The sequence below is a fragment of the Branchiostoma lanceolatum genome, chromosome 10 (genome assembly GCF_035083965.1).
Source record: "Branchiostoma lanceolatum isolate klBraLanc5 chromosome 10, klBraLanc5.hap2, whole genome shotgun sequence".
Lineage (NCBI taxonomy): Eukaryota > Metazoa > Chordata > Leptocardii > Amphioxiformes > Branchiostomatidae > Branchiostoma > Branchiostoma lanceolatum.
Genome location: NC_089731.1, coordinates 131,942 through 157,481, shown reverse-complemented (window position 1 = coordinate 157,481; position 25,540 = coordinate 131,942). Strand labels below are relative to the sequence as shown.

General features: G+C 42.9%; 4 protein-coding genes across 5 annotated transcripts; all 4 read right to left on the bottom strand.

Moving 5' to 3' along the window:
• Positions 1 to 819: 819 nt before the first annotated feature.
• Positions 820 to 9,890, bottom strand: LOC136443286 (uncharacterized). 2 transcript variants are annotated; one of them, XM_066440464.1, is made up of 6 exons: positions 9,582 to 9,890; positions 7,762 to 7,967; positions 7,364 to 7,445; positions 5,706 to 5,872; positions 5,156 to 5,243; positions 820 to 4,705 (listed from the first exon to the last, which is right to left on the bottom strand). In XM_066440464.1, the coding sequence occupies exons 1-6, from the start codon at positions 9,778 to 9,780 to the stop codon at positions 3,003 to 3,005; spliced, it is 2,445 nt and encodes an 814-aa protein (XP_066296561.1). In that variant the 5' UTR covers positions 9,781 to 9,890; the 3' UTR covers positions 820 to 3,002. The 2 variants fall into 2 exon arrangements, with proteins under 2 accessions (XP_066296561.1, XP_066296562.1); XM_066440465.1 differs by having other exon boundaries at positions 7,774 to 7,967.
• Positions 9,891 to 12,894: 3,004 nt separating this feature from the next.
• LOC136443763 (uncharacterized) lies at positions 12,895 to 15,852 on the bottom strand. Its single transcript, XM_066441125.1, has 4 exons — positions 15,667 to 15,852; positions 15,154 to 15,305; positions 14,072 to 14,179; positions 12,895 to 13,345 (listed from the first exon to the last, which is right to left on the bottom strand). Exons 1-4 carry the CDS (start codon positions 15,838 to 15,840, stop codon positions 12,895 to 12,897), a joined length of 885 nt encoding a protein of 294 aa, XP_066297222.1. The 5' UTR covers positions 15,841 to 15,852.
• Positions 15,853 to 18,426: 2,574 nt separating this feature from the next.
• LOC136444061 (collectin-10-like) lies at positions 18,427 to 20,421 on the bottom strand. The gene is made up of 3 exons (XM_066441521.1): positions 19,889 to 20,421; positions 19,085 to 19,483; positions 18,427 to 18,913 (listed from the first exon to the last, which is right to left on the bottom strand). The coding sequence occupies exons 1-3, from the start codon at positions 20,241 to 20,243 to the stop codon at positions 18,849 to 18,851; spliced, it is 819 nt and encodes a 272-aa protein (XP_066297618.1). The 5' UTR covers positions 20,244 to 20,421; the 3' UTR covers positions 18,427 to 18,848.
• A 2,114-nt stretch (positions 20,422 to 22,535) lies between these two features.
• LOC136442925 (uncharacterized) lies at positions 22,536 to 24,894 on the bottom strand. Its single transcript, XM_066439961.1, has 4 exons — positions 24,673 to 24,894; positions 23,893 to 24,020; positions 23,410 to 23,514; positions 22,536 to 23,187 (listed from the first exon to the last, which is right to left on the bottom strand). Exons 1-4 carry the CDS (start codon positions 24,856 to 24,858, stop codon positions 23,022 to 23,024), a joined length of 585 nt encoding a protein of 194 aa, XP_066296058.1. The 5' UTR covers positions 24,859 to 24,894; the 3' UTR covers positions 22,536 to 23,021.
• Positions 24,895 to 25,540: the final 646 nt, after the last annotated feature.

Sequence of the window (25,540 nt, the reverse complement as noted above, 5' to 3'; positions counted from 1 at the left end):
TGTATTTTCCAAAAAGCTGCCGTAATATTTGTCCAGTCGAAATGCACAGAAATGGTCAATTTTGCTACGATGTACAAACGCAAGCCATGTGAAGAAAATTATACTGACTTCGCGTCAAACATTTTCTAACAAAGATAAAAAATTCTGGTTTTCTTTATAATCATCCTATCCAGTTGAATCCACATAAATTTGATAACTGCGTGAAAAAATGAAGATTTTGAACCCGGCGTGCGGTGGCGATGCGGCTTCTACCGGCGCGCCGTGACCGTTACCTACAGTGTTACTGTACTCGCGGGACTGAAAATCGTCTGGCCGCGACCGCGTTGGACAGGTGGCCGTTATAGCCTAATTCTTAATGCTTATGTCAATGGGAAAAATCCAAGGGACCGACAAAAAGTGACCACTATGGGCAGGTGGCCGCTATGCAAAGGTGACCGCTAATACAGGTTTGACTGTACCAGGTTTAATACATGTAAACACCACAGACCCCACCTATTCATCTCAGGTGTATGTATCGGTCATCAGACCTGATTTTGTGTGTACATGTAAGCTAACAACTCGGTCCAGTCTCAAGTATAGTTTTACAGTAATTCATTTGTGTTACCTGTTACAAGTGTAAGTGCTGTGTGGCAGCAGCTGGTTATATTACACTGAATGGCCTGTCACTCCTAGTCTGCACATCTGACTGCAAAGACAAGGTGTGACAGGCTGTTCAGTGTAATATAACCACCGCCTGCCTGCCAAGCTGGTGTGCTACGCCAAAGGGTGATCATACAGATACAGATGTCCATAACAAATAAAAGAAACCCACACACAGTCTGTCATCCCATATGCTGTTTATTGCAACCTTCCACAATACATCATCTGATAGATTTGTACTTTTGAGTTCTGTTGCACTTGTTATACAGATGTACATTTGTAAGCTGGTGTGTTACGCCGAATGGCGGTTATACCGGCTATATAGGTACAGATGCATTGTAGTACAATGCTAAACACTAAGGTATACACGTATTAAATTTTCAACGACCACTGTCCCCTTCTTCAGGATCAATTTCGATCTGTGAATACCTTAGTGTTAGAAGAAAGTTTGGCATTGTACTACACAAATGTATGATTACAAACAACACAGATGAGCTTCCATGATAACGGATGTACAATGTTGTACAGGTAAGCTAAATAAATTGGCTAATCAACGCAAACCATTGGCAGGAGATACAGGTATAAACTAAGGCCAGCCCAATTCATTTGCTTGGTTCTTGGACATTTTGGTAACAATTAAAAGTAAGATTCTAGCAAGAGGACATCCTGGTAAAATATGATTGAATGTTAGAAGCTTGGATATGCCAGAAACTGAGTGTACCAAGGTACAGACTTCCACTTTGAGTCTTTTTCAGGTTGATCTTCCAGTTAAATGTGCGAACCAACAAATTGAATTGGTGTGGCCTAAGATGTGAGACTAAGAATTCGGCAAGCTAAGAGTGAATTACACCGGTGAGGCACACCTGATTCCCCATTTTCTTAACAATAAAAACTTGCTTGTATCACATACATGATACCCTTAACACAGTACAGATAAAATAAATTTTATACTGTTTGGAACAAAAAAACAGGGCTTGAAATACTTTATTTCTGCACTTCAATTCATAATTCCAAGTCTGTAATCTTTTAGCTTGCCATCATTTTGTAACTTACATTTTCTTTCCACAATCTGAACAATTTTCTGGAATTTGAAATTTGATACTTCGAGCCATGAACATCTTGTGTTGCATTTCTTAATAAATAAGATGTACATAATACAATGTCTGCAATACAGCATCTACACTAATTCTAAAATATGTAATGAACTTAGATACTTCCAGTTTGTACAATTGCTTTTCGTGTAAATCATGTTTAACATATTGCAGATGTAAAATTTACAACCTTATTTGCCCACATGACACACATAGATTTACCAGTAGATATGTACAGAGACAGAATAAAAGTCATTGCAAGCCTCACACTTTTGTACCGCAAAATTGTTACGATGTAGTAAAAGGCAGGACAAAAAGTCTCCCTCAGTGCCAAAAGACACATTGTTAAAAAGATGGATATTTAAGGGCACTTTTGTCCAAGGTCGCAACCAGATCTTCTTAAAACTTAATTGTTTCAATTTGCATTTCTTTTTCACTTTTATAGTATGAAGTTGTTTCATTAAGTTTTGAAAAAACTGACAACACTGGTATCTAGACAAATAAAAGAACCTCAGATTTTTGTTAAGTACCTCATGAAAGGTAATATGCTCATGGTCATATACAGGTGATATCTACTTCTAAGCATTACTTTTCTAAAATATCAAAAGCAGGGATAAAAGAACAATAGACTAACAAAATTAACACAATAGAAGGAGCATAGACACAATAAGTGGTCTTGCCATCATTGTTGTTCAGTATATGTTTGCCCAGTCACTGGAATGATTTGAAATCCTTTCAAGTTCTAATAGATTGAACTGCGTTACTCTCTACTGATGATATGTACATTCTAGGCCACCTCACTTTTGATGGATTGCCTTCCAAACGATAAACCTGAAGCTCCTCAAACACGAGGCCTTCAGATTTATGTCACCATCCCAAATAACTAATTTCGTTGTTATTGTAGTAAAGACATGTATTCAATATTCTGCCTAGTCGCCTACAGCCTTGTGTCTAGTTGCACCTGGCCACAGAACTAACACCCTATTGATAAAGTATTGTGATCAATCCTGGCAATCATCATTTTGCCCGAAATGATAAAGATTGAAGTCCCCATCCCATTCATTTCATCTTTGATATATACAGCTAACCGTGGACTAGCTTCCTGCTGTAGAGGCCTAAGGGCTACCGAAAGGGAAATGGTCACTGGCACATACAGTATACAGAGTCAGAAGGACGTTATAAAATACTAAAAGACAGACCCAATATTACATGAAAATGCTTTTCAAACCAAGTTGTAACTATCTTTTTTAAATTTCAAACAATCAATTTTTTTCAATCAGTTTCCATTGGCTCTGATGGAGGGGGGAATAAATCTTCCAAAAAATCTGCTGGAAGATCATCTCTTCGTTTGAGATCATCTCTTTGTTTGAGATCCTCCCTTATGGCTACCATTTTGACACCTTGTTGCACCTCAGTCTTAGACCCATCGTACAAATGGTACCCACAAGCGTGCATCACCACGAGGTTCCCTTCATCATCAAACCCTGGGGACCCGGAGGACCCATGGGCAAACACAGACTCGTAGTTATCTCTATTGGGGTTGTTAACCATGGGATCTGGATGGAACCTAAGATAAACTGCAATGCTGTGATCTGGACCCACAACAGGACAACTCGGGTCTATCTTTTTAGGCCTAACACCAGGGTGTCCAACTATCGTCACTGTTGTCTTATCTCTAGTTTCCTTTATCAAATGCCCCAGACCTGGTGGCAGCTTGTCAGACTGGTCATCAGGAACATCCAGTTCTAGCAGGCTGTAGTCCAAGTCATCGTTCTGACAGCTGCACACAACACGGTTCACTCTGAATTTGATCAGGCTATCATCTGATACAAACTGATCGTTGCAGTCAAGATCGCTTAACTTCTTGTAGTTGAAGATAACAAAGAAAGCACTTGCGCCCCCCCTTTCTGCCATTTCTTGTGACACATGCTTATTAGTCAATACATACTTGGAACCAAGCCGAAAGCACGTGGCAAGACGGCAGGCATCGCTTGCCAGAACGCCAACAGAGCAACCAAACTCACAACATTGCTCCATTAGTAAGAAACTGGTCTCCTCATTATTAGCATTGTAAAAATCCTGCCTGTAAAACTTCGCAAACTGGTCCAACTTTCTCTTACGTCTATTTTCTGCATTACTTGACTCTTTCTGCTCAAAGTCTAAGTCCAAGAGGTTAGCAACCAGAGCCTGGCTCCTTCGTATGAGCATCTCAACAAGTTGGGTTATCCATTCTGTCTGAAGACTCTTATTTCCTGTGTCAGGCCCTGAGGTGGCTTCTGCCTGTATATCTGGGGCCCCATTACCCGTTGTAGTATCTGACATAGCTACATCAGGACTGTTGGCCTGGCAACTTCTGTCATGTGCTTTCTCCCATTCTTCATCACTGACTTGTGCGGTTTTAAGCACTTTACAGGTGAACGTTTTGCCGTGGTTAACAGCAGACTTGTCAGTAAGTTTTATGTTAACCTCACCTGTGCTACCTCTGCAGATGAGACTAGTGTACCTGACCCTTTTCTTATCAATTCTCCCATCTCTGAGGAGGGCCGTTACAAATGTGTCACCAGGAAGGCAATCAACCAAAATTGGAGATTGGAACATGGTTGTGTTTTTCTTGGCAAGCCAAGGTGTGTTACTGGGTCGATCTTTAAGATCAAGATAGATCTTAGACCTTTCACTTAACTTCAGCTCAACATCACTATACAATGTCATGTTACCGCTTTCATCTTTTCCTAATTTTGCCTCAAACCTGCCACCTTCTATCACTCTACATGGGCTGCCCATGTTTGGTACCCCCCGGATTGGGTTGTTCTCACCATGATAAGGATCGAGGTAAATCTTTGAGAGCTTCTTCTTGATTTTGTCGAGTCTTGTGTCGGCCTGAAGAGCGTGTAGGATGGGTTGATCTCCCCGTGCTGTTATTCGAAAATCTTGCTTTAGCTCCGTCAGGTCAAACTTCAGCCGAAAGCTGACATCCCCTGCAGAGAAAAATAAATTACAAAACGAATAAACATTTCCATTCATAATTGTAGAATTTGCAAGTTACACTTTACATGCACTTCAACATTCAGTGATTTCTAATGAAAACATGGTCACTCACTCACTCACTCACTCACTATCTGGTTCAGCTTTTAATGATATACAAAAAGGGAAAGGAGGTTACAAATGCCAGTGTAGTAAAACCTTGTAATCAGACTGAGCTTTGTTTTGCCAAACAATGTATATCTCCTTACGTAAGTAACATCTTTTGTCTCAATTGTTGACTCCGCTCATTACATAAAATTTGTTGAGAAATGTAGATTTACGTACACGCAATTAGCTATCGATAAATTGTTTTTTACAAAATATGGCCCGAATGATTTGATTGTGAACAGCGGAATAGTTTTGGGCATTCTAAATTATTTCTTTGTTTGTAACTGCTAACTTACCAGTGCTTTCTTTTTCCTTTTTAACAGGCATTTGGGTAGAAGTTGATGGTTCATCTTCTTTTCCTTTGTCTCTTTTGTTACCTGTTACCTGGGAAGGAAAACAAGGTAACTTAACTATGGCAATCATATAAATATGGGTAAGGAACTTGCATCAACCAAGGAGTTAGCTAAAATAGAAATATAATATATATATTAACATAGAACAGACAACAATCCCTCATCCACCATCAGTCACAGTGTGGGACATATGACTCCTCATAAAGAGTCATATTTCAATAATAGAAACATAGGCAAAATGCCAGCCATAAACCAAGATAGTGCACGGCCTCACACCTACTCAGCAAAAGTGCTATAGACGTCAAGATCATTAATTTTTTCTGGTCCCTTCCCAGTAATAAGATAAATCAGACTACTGCACACACACATATACATGTTCATGCACACACACATATACATCTGAAACAAAACTCCCCCCAGGTGAAGTTTGGTGATACATTAGGGTGATGCAAAAACTTTGTCCCTAATTAGAGTAAAAATACAAATCCCCTACCTGCAAACTACCACCATTTTCCAGTTCGCGGGACTGTTCTGCCAGTAGTGACTCTGCTGGGGTGGTGACGCCACCAGATACTGATGCTGTTGACTGGGCAGTCGGCTGTGTGTTGTTGCCGTTGGTCTCAGTAGGTGTAATTGGACTCAAGGGACAGCTTGCTGTGACTTCCAATGAAAAGAACAATCACTACATGAACATTAATTAATCATCTATTTTCATGATTTCTTTGATATCTCGCAAGATCAAATTATGCATTTACTTCAGACTCTGCAGTTATTGCAAATGACAATTAACATGCACATTATTGCATAAGATTATTGATACCGGTAGACTAAGTTGTGTCAAATAACTAACATCATGCGGTGTAATATAACCAGCTGCTGACACGCTGTGTGCCTGCGCAGCTGGTGTGTTATGCTGAAAGGCGATTATACCGGTTTAGATCATTTGTGTCCATTCTTTGCACCTCTCAATTAATTTGTAATAACATTACAAACATTAAATTTAAAACAAACAAGAGTCCGTAGGACACAATTCTCCGTGAAGTATTTATAGTATGTACAAGTATTGACCCACACAAACTTTGCATCTCTGCTCAGTCCAAGTAGTGTTTTAGAGCAAGTAAAGAAAAAGTGTTTGTTTATCTTTTTCTTTCAATACAGGAGTGGTCAACCTGCTGAAAAGTATGTTTTTACAGTATGACATAGATGGGATCTAGAAATTCCGGGAAAAGTCACAAAGTTAGATCTAGATGGCCCCTTTTCAATTATCAACGAACCATTCAGCCTTACAACTAAGATGTATCAGAAATCACAAATATGCAGTAAATCCTCTTTCCACAATTGCAGGCCGGCCTGATCTATAGCTATCAAGCTATTTGCAATAAAAAAGGCTAATTTATATTATCGTAACATTTCACGAAGGTCAAAGGTCACCGGATCTAACCACCCGGAAGTGACACTGGCGCGCGCACTTTTCTGAGAGATATTTCTCAACAATCTTTCATCCCCTGCGTAAACTTTTTACATTGTCACAGCCTCCGTATTATAAACTACAAGTGTGGTAAGTTTGAAGGTCCAGAGATTTCCCATTTTCACACTGTGCGTAAAAGTGCATCGTCCGTCCCGTGCGCACATACTGTAAGCGAGTTGCGAGTGGACAAGGCATACTTAATACACAGACTGGAGGTCACTCTACACATGTTCGCAGCTAAAACTCACAATTCCCGTTGCCGCATTGGTATGTAACTTGGTATGTCGTTTGCTAGGTTGCGTGTGGTGATGCACGTTGTCTATTTTTCAATGTAACAGTGACTATACGATCACAGCAAGTAAGGAAGATTTATACACCGTATCTGCCTGAAGTATTCCAGTCATGCATAACGGATTATAACATGGTCCCTATGGCAGGGCAGTGGGACATAGCATTAATTATAGGGGTGCAATTACGATATTGGATTGACGTTTAAAGTAGTTATGGTGTAACAAAGCTATTGTGCATCACCACGCCGAACCAGGCAAACGATATGCCAAGTTACACACCAATGCGACGACGGGATCGTGAGTTATAGCTGCGAACGCGCAAACAAATACATTCCCAATACTCCCAGAAGGAGGTCACACCTCCTCCCCGGAGTAACAAACAGACAGACATACCCGTGCTCTGATCCCCTTCCTCAGGCACATGGTTGGGGGTTGGTGGTTCACTGTCTTTCCTGCTTCTCTTGTTTGTGATTTCCTAGGAAGGACCAAATCATAAAACCTTACTACACGTGAAATAAAAATGATGACACTTTAATTTAGTTTAAATATAAGTAATGTTATACATGTACATGTTGTATTTTTTTATGTGTATCTTAAAACTCCTTGCATGAGTGAAGGAGGTTGCATATGAAAACATGAAAACTTTCCCAATCGTTGTTTTGTTGATTTTTTAAAAGAAAATTATAATGTTAACCTAATTTTCATATCAATCAACCCTTGTGACACAGCAATCTCTTCCAGGGAAGTTCAAGAGGGAAGTCTATTTTTGGGTGAGGAGAAAAACACAATACCTGCAAAATTACCTTGTTACGTATATTGCCACTATTTTCCTTTGAAGCCCCATGTTTGCGTTTGCGACCTCGTGTAGTTGAGCCCAGACCTCTCGGTGTGCCTGGCTTGCGGGGTTTCGCTTTTGGAGCCGATTGTGACCCTGCTGGGCAGTTGGAGACTGAAGCTGATTGTGAGTTGGTCATGGCGCCATCGGACGTCAAAGGGGCTGTAGTTGAAAGAAGAACTCTATTGTAACAGGTACCAAGTATGGTAACTTACAATTGCAATGTACATGACAGTTGAACTACATTGTATTGCTAATATCTGACAATTCTAAAGAACTACTAGTAAAATCTAATTCATGACTAACAGTAAAGACAATCCATCTATGTATACCATAGAACAGTATGTTGACAACACTGCAAGCGGGACTGTAACTAGTGTACTGTACAACCTCCATTGTACAACAATTTGTCTCCTTTATACATAGAGTTGTAACGAAATTGGCCTACATGGGTTAACTGACTTAACTCCATTAAAATTCATTTGCTGGGCTAGACGTGGTCTCCCCAGTCAGGACGCTGGGTTACGCTTGGTACAACAACAACAGTTACGAGTCAATTGTCTCTCTTGGTATTTAACGCTTGGTGACTTGTGCTTGTGTGCGTGTGTCTAGGCCACGGCTAGCTGCGGCGACTGTTGGAGGGCTTCTCTTGCTTAGTTAAGCCCTCCAAGTCCAACAGTTGCCGCGGCTAACGTAACATGACCTATTCACGTGCAGGAGCAGATAACGTCAAGTTTGGGTCATGTCAACATGTCGCGGTGTATTATGCCAAAGCCTGTTCTCATGAGCATCAAAGAACGTCAAAGGACCTCCTTGAACCTTGCGACCCCCGATCAGATGATTCATTTTTGCACGACATAACATCATGGCACTCTTGTGAGTCCCAACTGATAACAACCTTGCACGACTTAACCTCATGGCTTGACCTGGGATACCAAATTGACATGGCTATACTCGATTTTTCAAAAACATTTGACAGTGTACCACACAACAGACTCATTCATAAACTACAGTACTATGGGATAAGGGGGGAAACCCTAGTCTGGGTAAAGAACTACTGTAGCTGCTGGACCGGTACCAACAAGTACTAGTAGTGGTCGACGGAGAGACATTTTCATGCAAGACAGAAACACATCGCAGCAGCTTCTTCCTGAGAACAGTAATAGACTGGAACCATCTACCCCAACATATCATTGATTCCACATCAGTAGACACTTTCAAATCTGGGTTGGCCAAGTACCTTGGCCTTCCTATAGTTACAGCGGTTAGCCCCAGAGCGAGTCAGGTCACCACCCAGTGCAGCAACATTGTACATATCACCATTTATTACCCACTTATTTATATATTGTTTGTTGCACGAGTTATATTTGTCTTTTTTCGGATTTTTCTTTTTCACCACCACCACCACCTGCTGCAGCTGGGCATGACCCTGACGTTCCCTCGGCGGTATGTCCCTCGCGGGGCCTTGCCGAGTACTGTATAGATGTAGATGTAGATGCTAATCTATGTCCAACAAAACATAATGAACTGCTATACATTTAGTTTCACTGGTAATAATCTATAAGCACTTTTCATAGCGGAACATAAGCATGACGACTTCGTGAAAGAGCGTCGAACAAACAAAATGGCGTCGCCAACAAACAAGGAAGTAGAAAGAAAAAAGGTGCCAATTTATGGCCCAATTTATCATGGCATAGCAAAACAACTGTTTACATGGCCGCACTGGTACACCTGCTTTAGATCAGGCGGAGGCCAATGAATTGTTATCGGACTTACCTGCGTTACCGGCAGTGGTTTCAGCCGGCCTAGGTGTGCTCGATACCGCCGGGCTGGGCTGGAACAGACTGCGGCCCTGTATGAAAGGCGGCCGGGCCGGCGCCGGGGTCACATCGCCGCCAGCTGTCGTAGATGCGCTTGGTCCCGGGGTAGGACGTGGTGTCGGCTTGAAAAACGTCTTGATATATGTTTGAGGCATGTTTAGGGTACCTCTAGAGTGTCAATTTTGACGAAAACTATAGAAAAACACGCACAAGAAGGGGAAATTATGGAGCCCAACACCAGACGGGTTCACAGATCGCGCGCTGCCTGCCGACTGGCTGGGACCAGTTTCGCTTGAGATTAACATTTCATCACATGACTTTGTTTGTCCAATCAAGGTGAACATTACGTAGCCACTACCACTACCTGACGTCATTATTATGGAGATATACCATGGAAAGATATACCGTTACCATGGAAAAATATTTAGAATTACTACTTCACTTAGATAACTTTGATTCACGCTCTGCTAGAATTAGTGCCCATCCCCTTGAAGCTGAGAAAGGGCGGTACAAGAACTTATCTTGTAAATACCTCATTTGCATAGTTGATATCTATTAATTTTTCTCTCCTCCTCAGTTACATATGTAACATGTTTGAGAGTCCTATTATGGAATTTGGCGGATGCATAAACTTTCCTCATTAATTATGCAAATTAGATACTGATTTGCATAATTAGTATCTAATCATGTACATCATCATTAAAGCTATCCACTTACCAAAAATCATGACCATCCATCAAGCCCTTCTTGAGTTATTCCCTTTCAAGGTCTGAAGCAAAACCTGCTCCTGCAGTTCCAAAAAAGCCGCTAGGGGGCCCAAACCTATACCACTTACCCTCTGGTCAAAGAGCTATCTACCACTCAAAAATCAGGACCGTAGCATGTCCAGAACACGAGATATCAAAACAGGAAGTTCCGCTGCAGTACCGTGACATGCCGCTAGGGGACCCAAAATCTAATCATTTCCAAGTCTCATCAAGACCTACCTACCTACCAAATATCAAGACAATCCACCCAAGCCTTCTCGAGTTATGCTGTATACGTTACAAACATACACACATACAAACGCTACCCTCTGCATAACCTTCTCGGCGAAGGTGAAAAGTGAGGTCATTCGTCTTCCACTCACGTCTCGCGAACCCAATAAGCTAGAACTTAGTGTCAGTTCATATGTTATATTGTTCATCATTATCTGTCCGTCCACTCTGTGTTACGTATACATGTTAGCCTACGGGCAAGAATTTGCAATAAACTTTCTCTTTAAAAAATTATAAAATGGTAAAAGCGCCACCTGTGATATATAACCGGTATCACAGGACGCAAAACATAATCTTCAAGCAGATGTAAGGAGCCGGCTCAGTCTTTGTATTTCTGCAACATTTAGTGTCTTTCAAATAGTTCATCGGTTTTTAGTAGGAGAGCACGAAAGCGCGCACCGTTTAGAGAGAGCCGTAGCGTAACGTTTAGGTGCCTTGGGCCTATTTAAAGTCTAGCGTGTAACGTTACGTAATAACTCATATACATGTAGTATAGTACAAATGTATATAAATTAGAGAGACATCAAATAGATCTATAGACTTAAAAACACTTTTCATGTGCGTCATCTTTCAAGTAGCTTTGAGTATGTGTTTGCAAAAAGTTAAAGGTACTGAAAAATGGACTGGAAACGAAGGCAGTTAGGTATGATATAACGTCATGCTCTTCTAGCGCGCGTTCATTCAGGAGTTATGCTTGGGTCACATTTCCCAGCGGAAACGAAAAATTAAAATGTATATCAACAAATATGCACAACCTATGCTCTTGAATAATGTTTGGTACGTTTTGTGTTTTTTGTTGTATTTTATATAATATTTTCGTTCCCAAACACTGCCCGGCCGGGCCCCGGATTGAAAATGTGACACAAGCATTAGCGTGCCGTTTGGTTCTATTAGCTTCTGTGGGGTTTCAGTACTAGGTAACACTGTTAAGGATAAAAGACCGTATTTTTCAGAAAAAAATTAATCTGAAATAAAGTGACGACACAAACGATTTCCCTCCTAGCCTCCTGCAAGTGGACACGGTTCGTTTCCATATGCTCTCCCATTAATCATATCATTTCAATGAGTTTGATTGAAAAAAATATTTTCCTGTCAGTAATCATGCGTAGACCATTTTTTTCATTCTTATTTTCAGAAAAGTTTAATCAGCCATGAACCATGATCACACTTGACTTGATATCCAAAAATCTGATGGTCTCAATTCAGGCATCGATTCGTATTATATTGTCCGTCCTTTCATGTCACATGTACTTTGCAATTAGCCTACGGTCAAGAACTTGCAATAAACTTATCATTATAACATTGGCAAACTTACAAACTAAGGTTCGTTCCACAGGCAGTTGCGGAGGAATTAACTATCAAAGTGTGGTTTATTTATGATGGTACCGAGGTAAGCTGGTATATTACACTGAATTGCGGTTATACCGGCTATATAGAGGCAGATACAGATACAGAAAAGTTTGTTCAAGCCACAAACAAATCTTCTTAACTCGCTCCCATGAGTCCATTGAATATTTGATATAGCATCGTAAAGTCGGACTTCAGAACTTTGCTTATTCAATCGTTCTTGAGTGAAAATTATGGTTCAGAATATGTAACTGCAGAATCTCAGGCTAGGTATTTCTAATACTAGTAGTTCATACATTCTCAACATGGCGTACTCAATTAGGTTAGTTCCCCTGGTTCCGGAGCTACAAAAATGATTTCGTTCTAACGTTACCCATCTTGCACAGATTTTCGGCATTTCTCAGTATTTCGGCAGGGGGCGTCCCTTTGCATCGCACATGGCCAATTTCTACTATTCCACCTGCAACCCTATGAGTCTGTATCTGCATTGGTATCTATACCATCTGTATAGCCAGAACAACACCGGTACCAGCTACGCAGGCACGCGGCGCGGTAGCAGCTGGTTATATTACACTGACCGACCTGTCACACCTAACCTTTGTACATCTAACTGTTCGCGTTATTTCAGCTATCTAGTGAGGATACTTCTACAGTACTTGACGGTAACGAGATACACTCTACAACAGCCTGATTTAATCGCGCTTATTTATTCATTCATCATGAGTGGCTCGGCGGACTACCTAGACTCGCGGAAGTTTTTCAACATCTCAATTTTGGTTGGTAGCTCTGGTATTGAAGGCATTACTACAGTACTACGGAACCAGCAAATAGAGTCTGGTAGGACCTGGTAGAGACTAGCCCGTCGTCCGAGTGACGGGAATTTCGTCAGTCCATGCAGCACCCCGGCTCGGCGCAGCAGAGCGGCGGGCACTTGCTGCAGTGGTGCGGGTGGCGGCACTCCTCCGGGTTCCGCAGCGGGCAGCAGTCGAACGGGCAGCTGGCGGCGTCTTCGGGCGGGTCGCAGCGGGTATCACCGCAGTAGGGCCCATCTTGTACATCATCGGAGCTGTGGAGAAACAAGACAGACGTCATCATCATGACGGAGGCTGAGCTGTGGAGAAACAAGACAAACGTCATCATCATGCCGGAGGCTGAGCTGTGGAGAAACAAGACAAACGTCATGATCATGCCGGAGGCTGAGCTGTGGAGAAACAAGACAAACGTCATCATCATGCCGAGACGCTCGGGTCGCAGCGGGCAGCAGTCGAACGGGCAGCCGGCGGCGTCTTCGGGCGGGTCGCAGCGGGTATCGCCGCAGTAGGGCTCATCAGCCGAGCTGTGGAGAAACAAGACAAATGTAATTGAGCTATTTAAAGACGCCACCAAAACTTACCTCAATTTCCAAACGTTTACTGACGAAAAGAAAACTATGACCCTGCTAACCTCTTAAAACCCACTCATTGTAGAAAAAGTGGGTCACTTCGTCTTCCACTGCTTCCAAAAAAGAAGTCAAACCCCAAAAGCTTAGATTGTATTCCGTAGCAGTTCATATAGAATAGTCACTTGTTCCATTTGTAACCATTGTTAACTAGCACTATACAGTATACCATTTCTATGTATTGTTTCATGTTGCAATTAGCCCTCGGGCAAGAACTTGCAAATAAAACTCGATTAATAATATAATCATCAGATAGAGAAATGCTTCTTTGCGTTGCTGAAGGTTAGACATCCAGGCAATAAGATACGCAAAATAACAGGTACTCAAGCAACTGAATACAATTTTGGAACAGTCAGACGTTTCAGGTAATGTTAGCATCGATCCACTCCTTTTCGTCAGTGACACTAAGCAATTGCAAGATCTGTAGATCAGCAGGTTTTTACCCACGAACCATGAATCGATATGCAACAACATGACATGCTTCTTTTGTCGTGAGTGTTTGTGGAAAGTTTAAGTAATTCTGAAAAAAAATCTGACTGGTTCTTTCGGTTTCCTTCATAACCCAGAAGAAGAACAGTACTAAAAACTCTTGAAGCATGTTAGATGTAGAAGTAGCTCTCTCACCCGGTCCCTTGCACGGCAGCTTCAGCCTCTCTCTGACAGCGCAGCTCGAAACACTTACTGTGCAGCCAGCAGAAGGAGGCGGCGGCGTACACGTACCGCTTGTCACACCTGAGGAGACGGGGGATAAGAACTTGTGTGACACCTGATTTTATAATTGGAATAAGAATGAATGAATGAATGAATGAATGAACTTTATTGCTCAACAATCGCACATGGCACAATGTATGGCATCAAATCAACAATACTAAAGGCTAATCTATCCTACAATCTAAGTACAAAAATATCATCGAAACCAGTATATGGGTTACAATATAGTCATGTATGGGTTATCCTGTCTCGCCTTTGGAATGATTTATGGAGGAATTGACCTATGTAGATGGAAATAGGAGTCGGACATGACAACAGTAAATGGAAAATATCGCTCTGTGTACCAGATAGGGTGAAGTTTGTCTTAGTAGTAATTGTCTGTAACATCGCATCCTTAGATGCAGGATGTAAAAGTATGATTTAAAAGACAACAAAACGTACAAAACGTCAGAAGATTATTTCTTTATCTAAGAAATCAAACAAACAAACTGAGCGACCTGTTCAATCGTCAGCCACTCAGCGGCGACAGGCTCCAGTGGAAATGGGGGGTGAGCTAAGACATAATAACGTTAAGTCTGTAAGATCGCTGCACAGGTCTGTGAAAAATCCGGCGTTTTGCATGATTGTACCTGCGTGTCTTTTATGTTTGTTGTAAATAATTCTCCTCATGTTTAGTGAAAACATCATGACTCACGTAAGTTCCGTTTCCATGTGTGCATACGCACTTGTGCAGTACTAGTGTTGTTTTCTGAAACACCTATTATAATACACGGTGTTCACAACAGTTCACAACTAGATATCTTTAATTAGATTAACGACAAAAACAGGGACAGGTGACGTCACTATCTCAAGCTTGCATATGACACTGACTTAACGGTTTAAAGAAGAGAGAGAGTGCGTCTCGAAAGCTCCCCAAAAAAAGGAGCAAACTCTTTGGTGGTGTGTAAGCGTTTGAATATTTCGTCAAAAGTATATTTCATAACCGAACCGCTCACCCCTCCTTCACCCTGGCCTGGCCCTCGCAGCCCCCGCAGCCGAACGCGCTGCCCTCCTCCCGCGCGCCGCCCAGGTCCTCCCCGCACGGCCCGCAGTAGGCGTTACTCCTCCTGATCTTGTCGTCTTCCGTATCGGCCGCTATGTAAGTAGTCTGGAAGGGAGGGAGGTGTTTTCATAAATCTTCATACGTTGTACAATGTAGAATTCGGCTCAAATAGAAGCAGGGGACTGAGCTTTCCCTGGAGATCAAATGTGACGTTCGTGCTTTCCTACATGATCTCCAAGCAGATGTGAGGATCCAGTTCATTCTTTGAGTTGTACTGTTTGTGTGTGTGTGTGCAATATGCAGTGCTCTTGTTTAGTATTGTATTTTTCACGATTCTCAGTACGAGGTAAACCGTTGCAAATGCTAGAAAAGAGCTCTAAATGTTTAAAAAAAACAGGCTTAAACCCCACTAAAGACAGGCGTAAAGCCTGATCCTCCCATCTGCTTGGAGATGACCCGTACTCACCTTGCCACAGGCCGGCTCCCCGTTATTCTCGCCGCAGTTGTCACAGCAGACGTAGTTCTTGAGCCAGAGCGTCCCGCCCCGTTTGAAGTACGTGCACTGCCCCCTGGCGGCCAGGCCCCGGCCGGGCATCGCGAGGGCCCCGCACAGCAGGAGGAGGAAGGCGACATGGTCCATGGTCAAGGCGTGACGCGGGTAGAATTCTGTGTTCTCTCTAATAGATGATAGTAGAAACGTGGCAGGGACGAGTCACCAGGATGTGTTCTTATGAGATCACTCCGCCCTTGTATATATACCTGTGTTTGTGTATACACCTGTGGCGTCAGGGTTTTACAAGATAACCACTACAACAGCGGAGTTCTGCGCCCAGACCCCGGCCGGGCATCGCAAGGGCCCCGCAGAGCAGGAGGAGGAAGGCGAGATGGTCCATAGTCAAGGAGCGACGCGGGTAGAATTCTGTGGTCTCTTCAGATGATAGTAGAAACGTGGCAGGGACGAGTCACCAGGATGTGTTGTTATGAAATCACTCCGCCTGTACACAGCTCTTGTATATATACCTGTGTGTGTATACATCTGTGGCGTCAGGGTTTTAAGCCCCTGTTACACTTGTGCGTATATACAAGCCCGCATGAGTTGCGTATTAACATGTCTTGGGTTTAGGTTATAAGTTTGCAGCCGAAGAAATAATTTGTTTGGTTTGATAACTTGTCTGCTCAACGGTGGGTCAAAGTAGAAAACAACTTCCTCTCCGCAAAATTTACTTCAACCAAAACAATGTTACTGCGGAAATCACTTGAATATACGCACACGTGTGACAGGGCCCTAACAAGATAACCACGGAGTTCTGCACCCAGACACCGGCCGGGCAACGCGAGGACTTGGGTCAAAGAACTTGGTCAAAGCGTGACGACGGGCAGAACTCTGTGGATTGTTTGTTATAAAACTACAAACGTGGCACCCGGACAACTCGCCGTGATGCAGTTATGGAATCACTCCGCGTGCGTACCTGTACATAGTACTGTGTACTGTACTAACGTTATGTGCAGTACTCGGGTGTTATGCCCCATTCCACTCGGGCGGCGACCACGCCGCGACCGTGCGGCGACCAAAGATCTAACAGATCGCTCAACGAATTTCATACACAAAGAACGACTTGAAAAAAGATTTTGTGTGTTTTGCTCTCTTTTAAGTTATGCTTTTATATTGCATCATACAAATAACACAAATCCAATACGGTCATGACGTCATCGCCGTTATAGTGGAGAGGGGTTGGGCCAGACGCCGCCTAGAGTAAACCACCCGGACATGTATACATTGTATATACACCTATAGTACTCAGCTGTTACATGTACAGCTAAAGCCATCGTGCGTAAGATTGTGGGTTCCATTTCATTTTCAAATTGAAATCCTCAGGTTTTTCTTATTCTGTGTGCTTTGGAGTTGATAAGGTTTGATGTTGTCAGAGCTCGCAAATAAAGTCTATATCAGTAACCTGTAAAATTCTATGATAACAAATTAAAGTGTAACAGTTTTGCTGACCCCGGAATCATTCATTAAGGCTGGGCTGCACCCTTATAGATAGGGTTTAATAGTGTCCATAATCTTTATATCTGAAAGAAAATTGCCGCAAATTTGCAAAGGCCTTTACAAAGGAGCTTCCATCAATAGCTAACAGAAGTTTTGGCCCTGGGCTTGTTTTTCTCATTTACTACAACAAACAAGGAAGTCAGCCTACTTTAACCCTATCCAGACTGGGGGGGGGGGGGGGGGGGTAAAAGTGCCCGCGCCAACTTTGACATCGTATTACTGCCGAACGATGTATGCTAGGACAACCAAACTTGGTGACTTTTCCTAAAATTTTGTTGGCAACAATCTTATGATAATGGTTTAAGTTTATCATTTTTTCATGTTGCCATGGCAACGGGTTTCTGACTGGCATTTTATGCAAAAATCATTAATATTTTGAAAACAATGATATTTCTCGGGTTTTCTTGCACAACTACACTAGTTTTCCTTCATGTATAACATAACATGTAATAAGATGTAACTTTCCTGATTTAATATTCATAATTTATGCTAATTTGATGACGTAATCAGCCAAAATCCAAGATGGCGGACTATATCACTATTTCAGGTATCAGCAGGCTTTTTCGGCCTTAAAATCGTCAATACCTGACATTTCCTTTATCAGAAACATTCAAATTAATGTTTTTAGTCTATTTTCAGCGTCCTTTGGGGTCATAAGTGAAAAGAAAGATTTTTAAAAATTTCAAAATGGCCGATCCAAGATGGCGGATCCCAAGGGATCGCTAACAACACATGACGCCATTCTATGACGTCATTTTGACGTCAACGTACCTACCATTGATGTTGTATGTCTTTGCATACCTTAAAATGAATAATACAAACCGTTTTGTTTAATTCCTTTAGATATTACGGGAATTCCCTATTTAGCCAATAAAATCACATCGATGACGTCATAATTACGTCATATTACGTCATAACGTCACCAAAATTACAGGAATTATAAAACTTGACGTGAATATCACTCCATACAAATTTGGCGATGATACATCATACCGTTCGGAAATTATGAGGGGGGGGGGCCGAAACAGCCCCCCCCCCCCAGTCCCAGATATACCAAAAAAGCCCAGTCTGGATAGGGTTAAAACAATGAAGTTTTATTTAATATGGAGCGGACTCATCCTCATTAAGACAACCGGAGCCACAAAGTTCCCGTTTCGAACTTTTATTCAGACCGGTTTCGCCGTGTGGCTTCTTCAGTGGTTCAGGCCAAATAAATAAGCACAGTACACAAAATCGTGAATAACAGTATGAAAATTGGCTGCAACTTTGCAAAGTCCTACAGCAACTGAGCAACCAGTAGATACCAGCTGTTCCGGTCCTGCTTCTTTTCTTCCACTACAACAAAAAATCTATTTTTGAAACGGTGACTCTTCAAGACGTCTTTAGAGACTTTCTAGAGTATTCCTCACATTAAAGAGCTTCTGGCTAAGTGTGGAGAGGTCTTCAAACTCTCTATATGAAAACCGAGGCGCGGCTGACATTGTTCACTAGTGCACTGCTCCATCATACCATGCAATATTTCTTTTGTGTTGAATAAACTTTTAAGATCAGTTGAAAACAAAGTTGCCGATTTGCCCAATTGTCAGTAATTCCAGTTTTTACGTTTTACTGCGGATGGTCGGAGAGCCGTTGTTGCGGTGAGAATCCTGCCAGTATGGACGTCCTGGAACAAAATTAGCAGAATTAGCAATGATCAGACGCCGTGATGTGATGTGTTTTGACATATGTGACAAGAGTAATGTTGATGTAACGTGCTTAGTGTTGTGGATACTTAAGCTGTGGCACGTATACCAGATGGAAGGGTTTTAGTAATCGGTGGGGGTGTGATAAGTACCTGGAACAGCCTGGCAGATATAGTGCTGTGGTGTACCGCACGGTATGTCGTTCCACGAAAAGGAGGGTACCCAGACGACGACGCAATCTTTTTCATCCCAAGCGTTGTTCGGTTCCCCCGAGCGCCAGGAGTTGTACGTCCCGAGTGCAGAACCATCCAGCCACTCAAAGCTCCCCTCTCTGCGCCGATCGTGCAGGCCGATCCAGAATTCCACTTGAGATCTGCCGTGCACAGACTTGTACAGGGAGATCAGGAAGGCGTTGGTCTCAGCGTCTCGGGGCATGGCGAGGGTGCCGCCGTCTGCACGACAGGCCGCGGCCGCATCGCTGAAGGTCGTACGTATGTTGAAGGCCTTGTAGCAGACTTCACGCCACATTGTGCAACCAGTGGAAGGAGATACTAGAAAACACATTTTTCATCAACAATAGGCCAAGAAGAAATAGGCATCGGTAATTTAAAAAAAAAAGCACTAACAAAAGATTTATTTCTCCATAATACCGTATCTCCCTTATTGGTTATGTAGTTTTATTTGATGCCAGCATAACTAATAACTGATATGAGACAATTTAACACTATGTTAAAACGTAACACCATGTATATAAACACCGGTAAGGGTATAATAAGATAACCAATGCCTGAATAAGTTCTCTTACTCTCTATCGAATGCAAATCATCCTTCATGCATAGGAAAAAATATCATGTAATGAAACAACGATAGTCAGTGTCACACATTCCCCGTTCTTATACAACTGATATTGCTTAACGAACCATCACAAACAGTACACAAAGTGAAACCCAACTTACGTAACGTCTTACTCATCTCGTGAAGACGCTGCTCCAAGGCGGCGGTTCGGTTTCGCTCCTTGTCCAGGTCTCGCTTCAAGGTGTCAACAGTGGTGGACAGTTGTCGCATGTCGTCATGGTCGCACTTCAAGGCGTCAACAGTGGAGGACAGTTGGCGCATGTCGTCTTGGTCACGCTTCAAGGCGTCAACAGTGGTGGATAGTTGGCGCATGTCGTCATGGTCGCACTTCAAGGCGTCAACGGTGGTGGATAGTTGGCGCATGTCGTCTTGGTCACGCTTCAAGGCGTCAACAGTGGTGGATAGTTGGCGCATGTCGTCTTGGTCGCACTTCAAGGCGTAAAGAGCGGTGGACATGTTGTCTTGATCGAGCTTCAAGGCGTCAACAGTGGTGGACAGTTGGGATATTTCCTTTAAACAAACGTCAGAATAAGAAACGTGAGAAATTTCAGGAGGGAACCCACAAGAGACAGTTTCAGAACAAATAGTTGACAGGGAAATTTACCTCCTTATTGATGAACATCAGAGGGGCGAGTCCCACAGCGAGTAGCACGGCAATGCCGGCGGCCATGCAGCTGCGGTGGGAGCGGATGAAGCTACAGAGGGCGCGGCGGCCGCTTCGTCCACCCGGATACGTGCGGTCTGTAGGGGTTTGAATAACATTACGTTCACACACCGACTAGATAAGGTGATATACATATTGGCAAAATTATGCAAGTCCCGGATTGAGCACCGTCGTTGCGGGAACATTTTAACAAAGCCGGTAATTTCATCAATAGTCCAGCTGCGAATATTGTGCAAATGTGTCTAAAAGCACCGAATCGTCGATTTCCGGACAAAAAAAAAATGTCCCTCTATTTATTGGGGATATTGAAAGCCGGAGAGTGATACGACCGGCGGGGGGGGGGGGACATAAATCATCATACATAAAACTTGCAGCCTAGGGCATACGTCGTCTCTCATGCCCGTCATGATAGCCATGAAATCTCCAATGCCTGTATATAAAGACAATTTAAACTCTACAACTGGGTAAAAATTCGGAGATTTATTTCCGGACGTTTCGAGTGACATCCATCACTCTTCTTCAGCGTCACTAAAGTGAACTAGCAGAACTAACCAGTACTTATAGACAATAACTAGAAAAAACGGTTTTTACATGGCAAATCACACAGTCATGCATAAGCGACATTGTAATGTAAAACAAGTTTGGAAGGTTCCCATGGTAAGACAACACATTGTAATGTAATGCCTGGTACTGCAAAGTATGTAAGAATACTAAGTGAGCATGAACGCTCTCTTCCAAAACAATTCTTCCGATTGTACATGTATGCAGCACTGAAAAAAAGGTAAGTTTCAAAAGCGTCGGCTACCTGCAGATGTTGCGTAACGTCTCACAGCCTCGGGGTCTCCGTACGTGTGTGAAGACGTTTCTTTCTCTTCTTCCATCTTGTCAGAAGCGCCGTTACCATGGCGGCCACGCCCGCGTGAGCCACCCTGATGGACAGGAGGGGGTTGGGGCGGCGGCCCGCTGGTTTGGCCTCTGCCGGAGAAAGGGGACCGGACCGGCTCTGCTTGCTCGTACATTTGGACCGTACTGTGCAGACAGCCGTCGCGCAGTGTTTAATTTTGAAAAAATACATGAATATAAAAAATAACACCTTGATTAGTCTGAGAAGTGAGGCCGTTTTTTCCCTTATTTGGAGGGATGACGTGGCATTAGGTGGTGCGAATGGCAATTTGTTTTTCTGCGAGTGGCAGACTCATTTTCTGGGAAAAGAAGTTAATCTGAGCTGGGAAGGAGAAACATCAAAACGTCTGTACGTGTCGGTGAGAACTCTCAATGTAGTCGATTTACCCCCGTGTCTTGCTTCCACCACAGTTCTATCTATCCAGTCTGACGGAGTTCCGACGTAGATAGTAAATATCTGCCCAAAACGGGTACTAATGTCGTAAAATGCCTATTTTCTTACCGACTAAGTCTTCCAAAGTCAGAGAAGATGTAAAAGTACAAAAATAAATAATCTATTGTTTGGTGTTCCATAATCTGTGTTCAGTCATAATAGACGCAACTTTTTCGCATCAGTTTTGGGGTGCCCAGAAAGATGACGTCATCCACAACATACTCAACGAGGCACCGCAGTTAACGTCTGTATACCGGGATGACCTTCTGAGACTGCATGATAGTTCCGAAATGTCGGACTTCCCAAAGATCTGACATCCCAATACCAAACTCATTTCTATCTTTTACGGGTTAATGTAATCTAGGCGCAAAAAATAGTTCAGCAACTGGATAGAATTTCTGCTTTTGCCCCCGCAGAGGGTGTGCTTTCGGTGTGTGTTTGCGCGTTTGCGTTTCCGCATACGTGTATGCATTGACCAGCGTAACCCAAGATGGGTGGATTGCAATGACATTTGGTATGTGGGTAGCTCTTGGGAAGACGAAGATCAAGATTGGCTTTGGGAGCCCTAGCGGCTTCCCTGGGTACTGCTGCCGAATTCATGGATTTGTATGTTCTGTTCTGGAGATGGTCGTGATGCTTTTGTGGCAGAGAGAGTTTGACATTGTTTGACTTTGGGAAGAAGTGATTTCACCCCCCTCCCCCCACACTTAAAAACATCACTCTGCACCCAAGTAAACATGAACAGCACTTTGATGCCATGTCAATGTTTAATGTAGAATTGCAGAAGATCACAAGGGTTGCAACTTCAAAGTTGAACATTACAACTATTACAACATTCTGTGTTTTGTAGCCAATTCCTAACTTTGTTATTGCATGGAAAATTGGCAGCCGATTCTACTAGATATTACAATTCTTTTTTTAACATTACATGCTCAACACTATGTATACAGAGTGTTCGATATTTACTCATGAATGTGTCTATTCGGTGAATAACACGTTGTTGCTTTCCGTTGTTGCCATAAGGTTTTGCCGAGGAATCTGACAGCAATTGCCTGTAAATCTATGAACATAAAACTACTTAAGAATATATTCATTGACCGTGAGGCCCGGAATAGCTCAAATTATATTCCTTTTTGATGTATTAGGTAAATTCCTACTTTAGGCTGACACGTTGACAGTGAGGCTTCTGCTTTAACGTTTTGGCTTGTCAATGCCATAACGTCATGTGTACAATTTAACCCTTACAGCAGCCAGGTTCCGAGCAGCAGAGCGGTGTGCACTTGTTGCAGTGGTGCGTGCACTCGTCTGGGTTGTAACTGGGACAGCAGTCGAAAGGGCAGCTGTAGTGCGTCTCGCCGGGATCACACTTGCCGTCCCCACAAAAGGTCCCAGAATCATAACTGCGAAGATACAAAATAACAAAACGATTTAACGGGCGAAATGCTGACACTGACTCTACTGGCCAATTATTCCTTCTTTTACCGAATTCTCCGATCCATACGCCCGTAGGAAGGCCTGGTGGAGGCTACATTTCTCCGATCCATACACCCTAGGAAGGCCTGCAGCTGGTGGAGGCTACATACGCCCGTAGGAAGGCCTGGTGGAGGCTACATTTCTCTTACCTGGAGCGGTTCACGGCTGGGAAGCGGTTCTGACAGCGCAGCTCGAAGCAGGCGCTCCAGACCCAGCACAGTCCGGCGAAGACCCAGCCGTACTTCTTGTCGCACCTGTTGGCATGAATTATAAACGCGTCATTGATAAGTCGGAAAGTCAAGGCAATACAATGTAGAGGCGTGCTGCAGGTATTTGCAGATACAGTACGCTGGCGGGACTGGAAGTGTTCTCGGTTTCTTCCTCTGTGCACCATTGTTACTGAATGGGGCCGACAGACTAGAAGAATCTCTACTTTTAAGAATCTTGTAAGCATCAATTATGTTCCATCCCCTTCCTGCAAAGCTAGTTTTGATGATGATACAAAGGCGCTCAGATGAGGGGCTAGTCTGCCCTTTGCCGAATCTTGTTTAAAACAAGCAAAAACTGGGTGTTTATCACGGTGAAAATATGTCCATCTGATGTGTATGTACATTCAGGTTTTGATTACTCACACTGCCTTCACTGCAGTTTGGCCATCGCAGCCCCCGCAGTCAAAGGGGTCGGACTTGAACTTCGCAGTGCCCAGGTCCTCCCCGCAGTCACCACAGTAGGGTTCCTTACTGGCTCCATCGTAGGTGATCTGTAACATAACATAACATGCATTGATCCCTGTGTATGTGTATGTGTATGTGTATGTGTTTGTGTATGTGTTTGTGTATGTGCTTGTGTATGTGTATGTGTATGTGTATGTGTATGATTGTGTATGATTGTGTATGTGTATGATTGTGTATGATTGTGTATGTGTATGATTGTGTATGATTGTGTATGTGTATGATTGTGTATGATTGTGTATGTGTATGATTGTGTATGATTGTGTATGTGTATGATTGTGTATGATTGTGTATGTGTATGATTGTGTATGATTGTGTATGTGTATGATTGTGTATGATTGTGTATGATTGTGTATGTGTATGATTGTGTATGATTGTGTATGTGTGTCTCAGTTTCAAAACTGTAAGGGAGTAGCTGATTAAGAGTTAAGCTTACCTATGCAAATGCATCTTGAGTTACTTTTTGGCGTCATCACTGCACTTTGTTATCAAAATGTACAGAACTTCTCTGATATACTTTGCATTTCTCCATCAGTTATGAATGAGTTTGCCTCAAGAAAAGACCAAGCGTCGCCTTGGTTCAGACTGAGTAATAAATTATACAAACTCAATGGGCAATGCACCAATCGCTACAATCTAATACTTAGATACGCCCGTTCGCTTTCTCTCCTGCCTACTCACCTTGTTACAAACACCGGGATTTTGGCCGTTCTCGTCACAGTTGTTGCAGCAGACGTAGAAGTGCACTCGGCTCCTGCCGCCTAACTTGAAGTGGCAGCAGTCCCCCGCAGGAGGGTTAGCCGCGCCCAGGCACTGGCCTGGGAACGAGATGGCCGCACAGAGGACCCACAGCGCTAGATGTGCCATGCTGTTCTTTTGGTGAACGGTGACGACGTGGCGATGTGCGGTCTTTATAAAACCCAAAAGTGGAAACGTGGCACTAGCGACAAGTTACCAGGATGTGAAGTAATGAAATTACTCCGCCCATATAACGTTACCTGTAGTATAGTTTTTTTACGGAATGACCACTGCAACAACAGAGGTTTACAAGACTTTCCTTTTTTTTTCAAGACACTGGTCAGGTAAGGATACAACTTTAATGTGGTCGCAATTATCTATTGTAGTACAAAACTACTTATAAAATCATGGACAGTTGCCAATACACGAAAAAGTCGTATCGGACGTAATTGTACGCGAGGCGTGATTTGCCCGAGTTCGAAGAACGCATACCTCCGCCAAAACATGACGTACAAAGGTGAGACGGTTCGTCGCAGTCGTAAGATACATCAGAACACTTAACAGCAAATTGATGTTTTTTTAAAAGCGAATTGATGCTTTATAAAGTTTAATGCTTACGCTTAAATCTTCCGCACAGGTACGAGTTAAACATGTTCATAAATGTACGTGGTGAGATCCTGTTTACTTGTACTAAACATAGCCGCCCAACAGGATGTCGCATGGCACTGTTTTAAGTTGAAGCTCGAGCATGTGTTTGTGTTTGCTGTCGTCATCTATAGAAAGTATCTGTTGTCAAGTAAGTTGTCTCCTG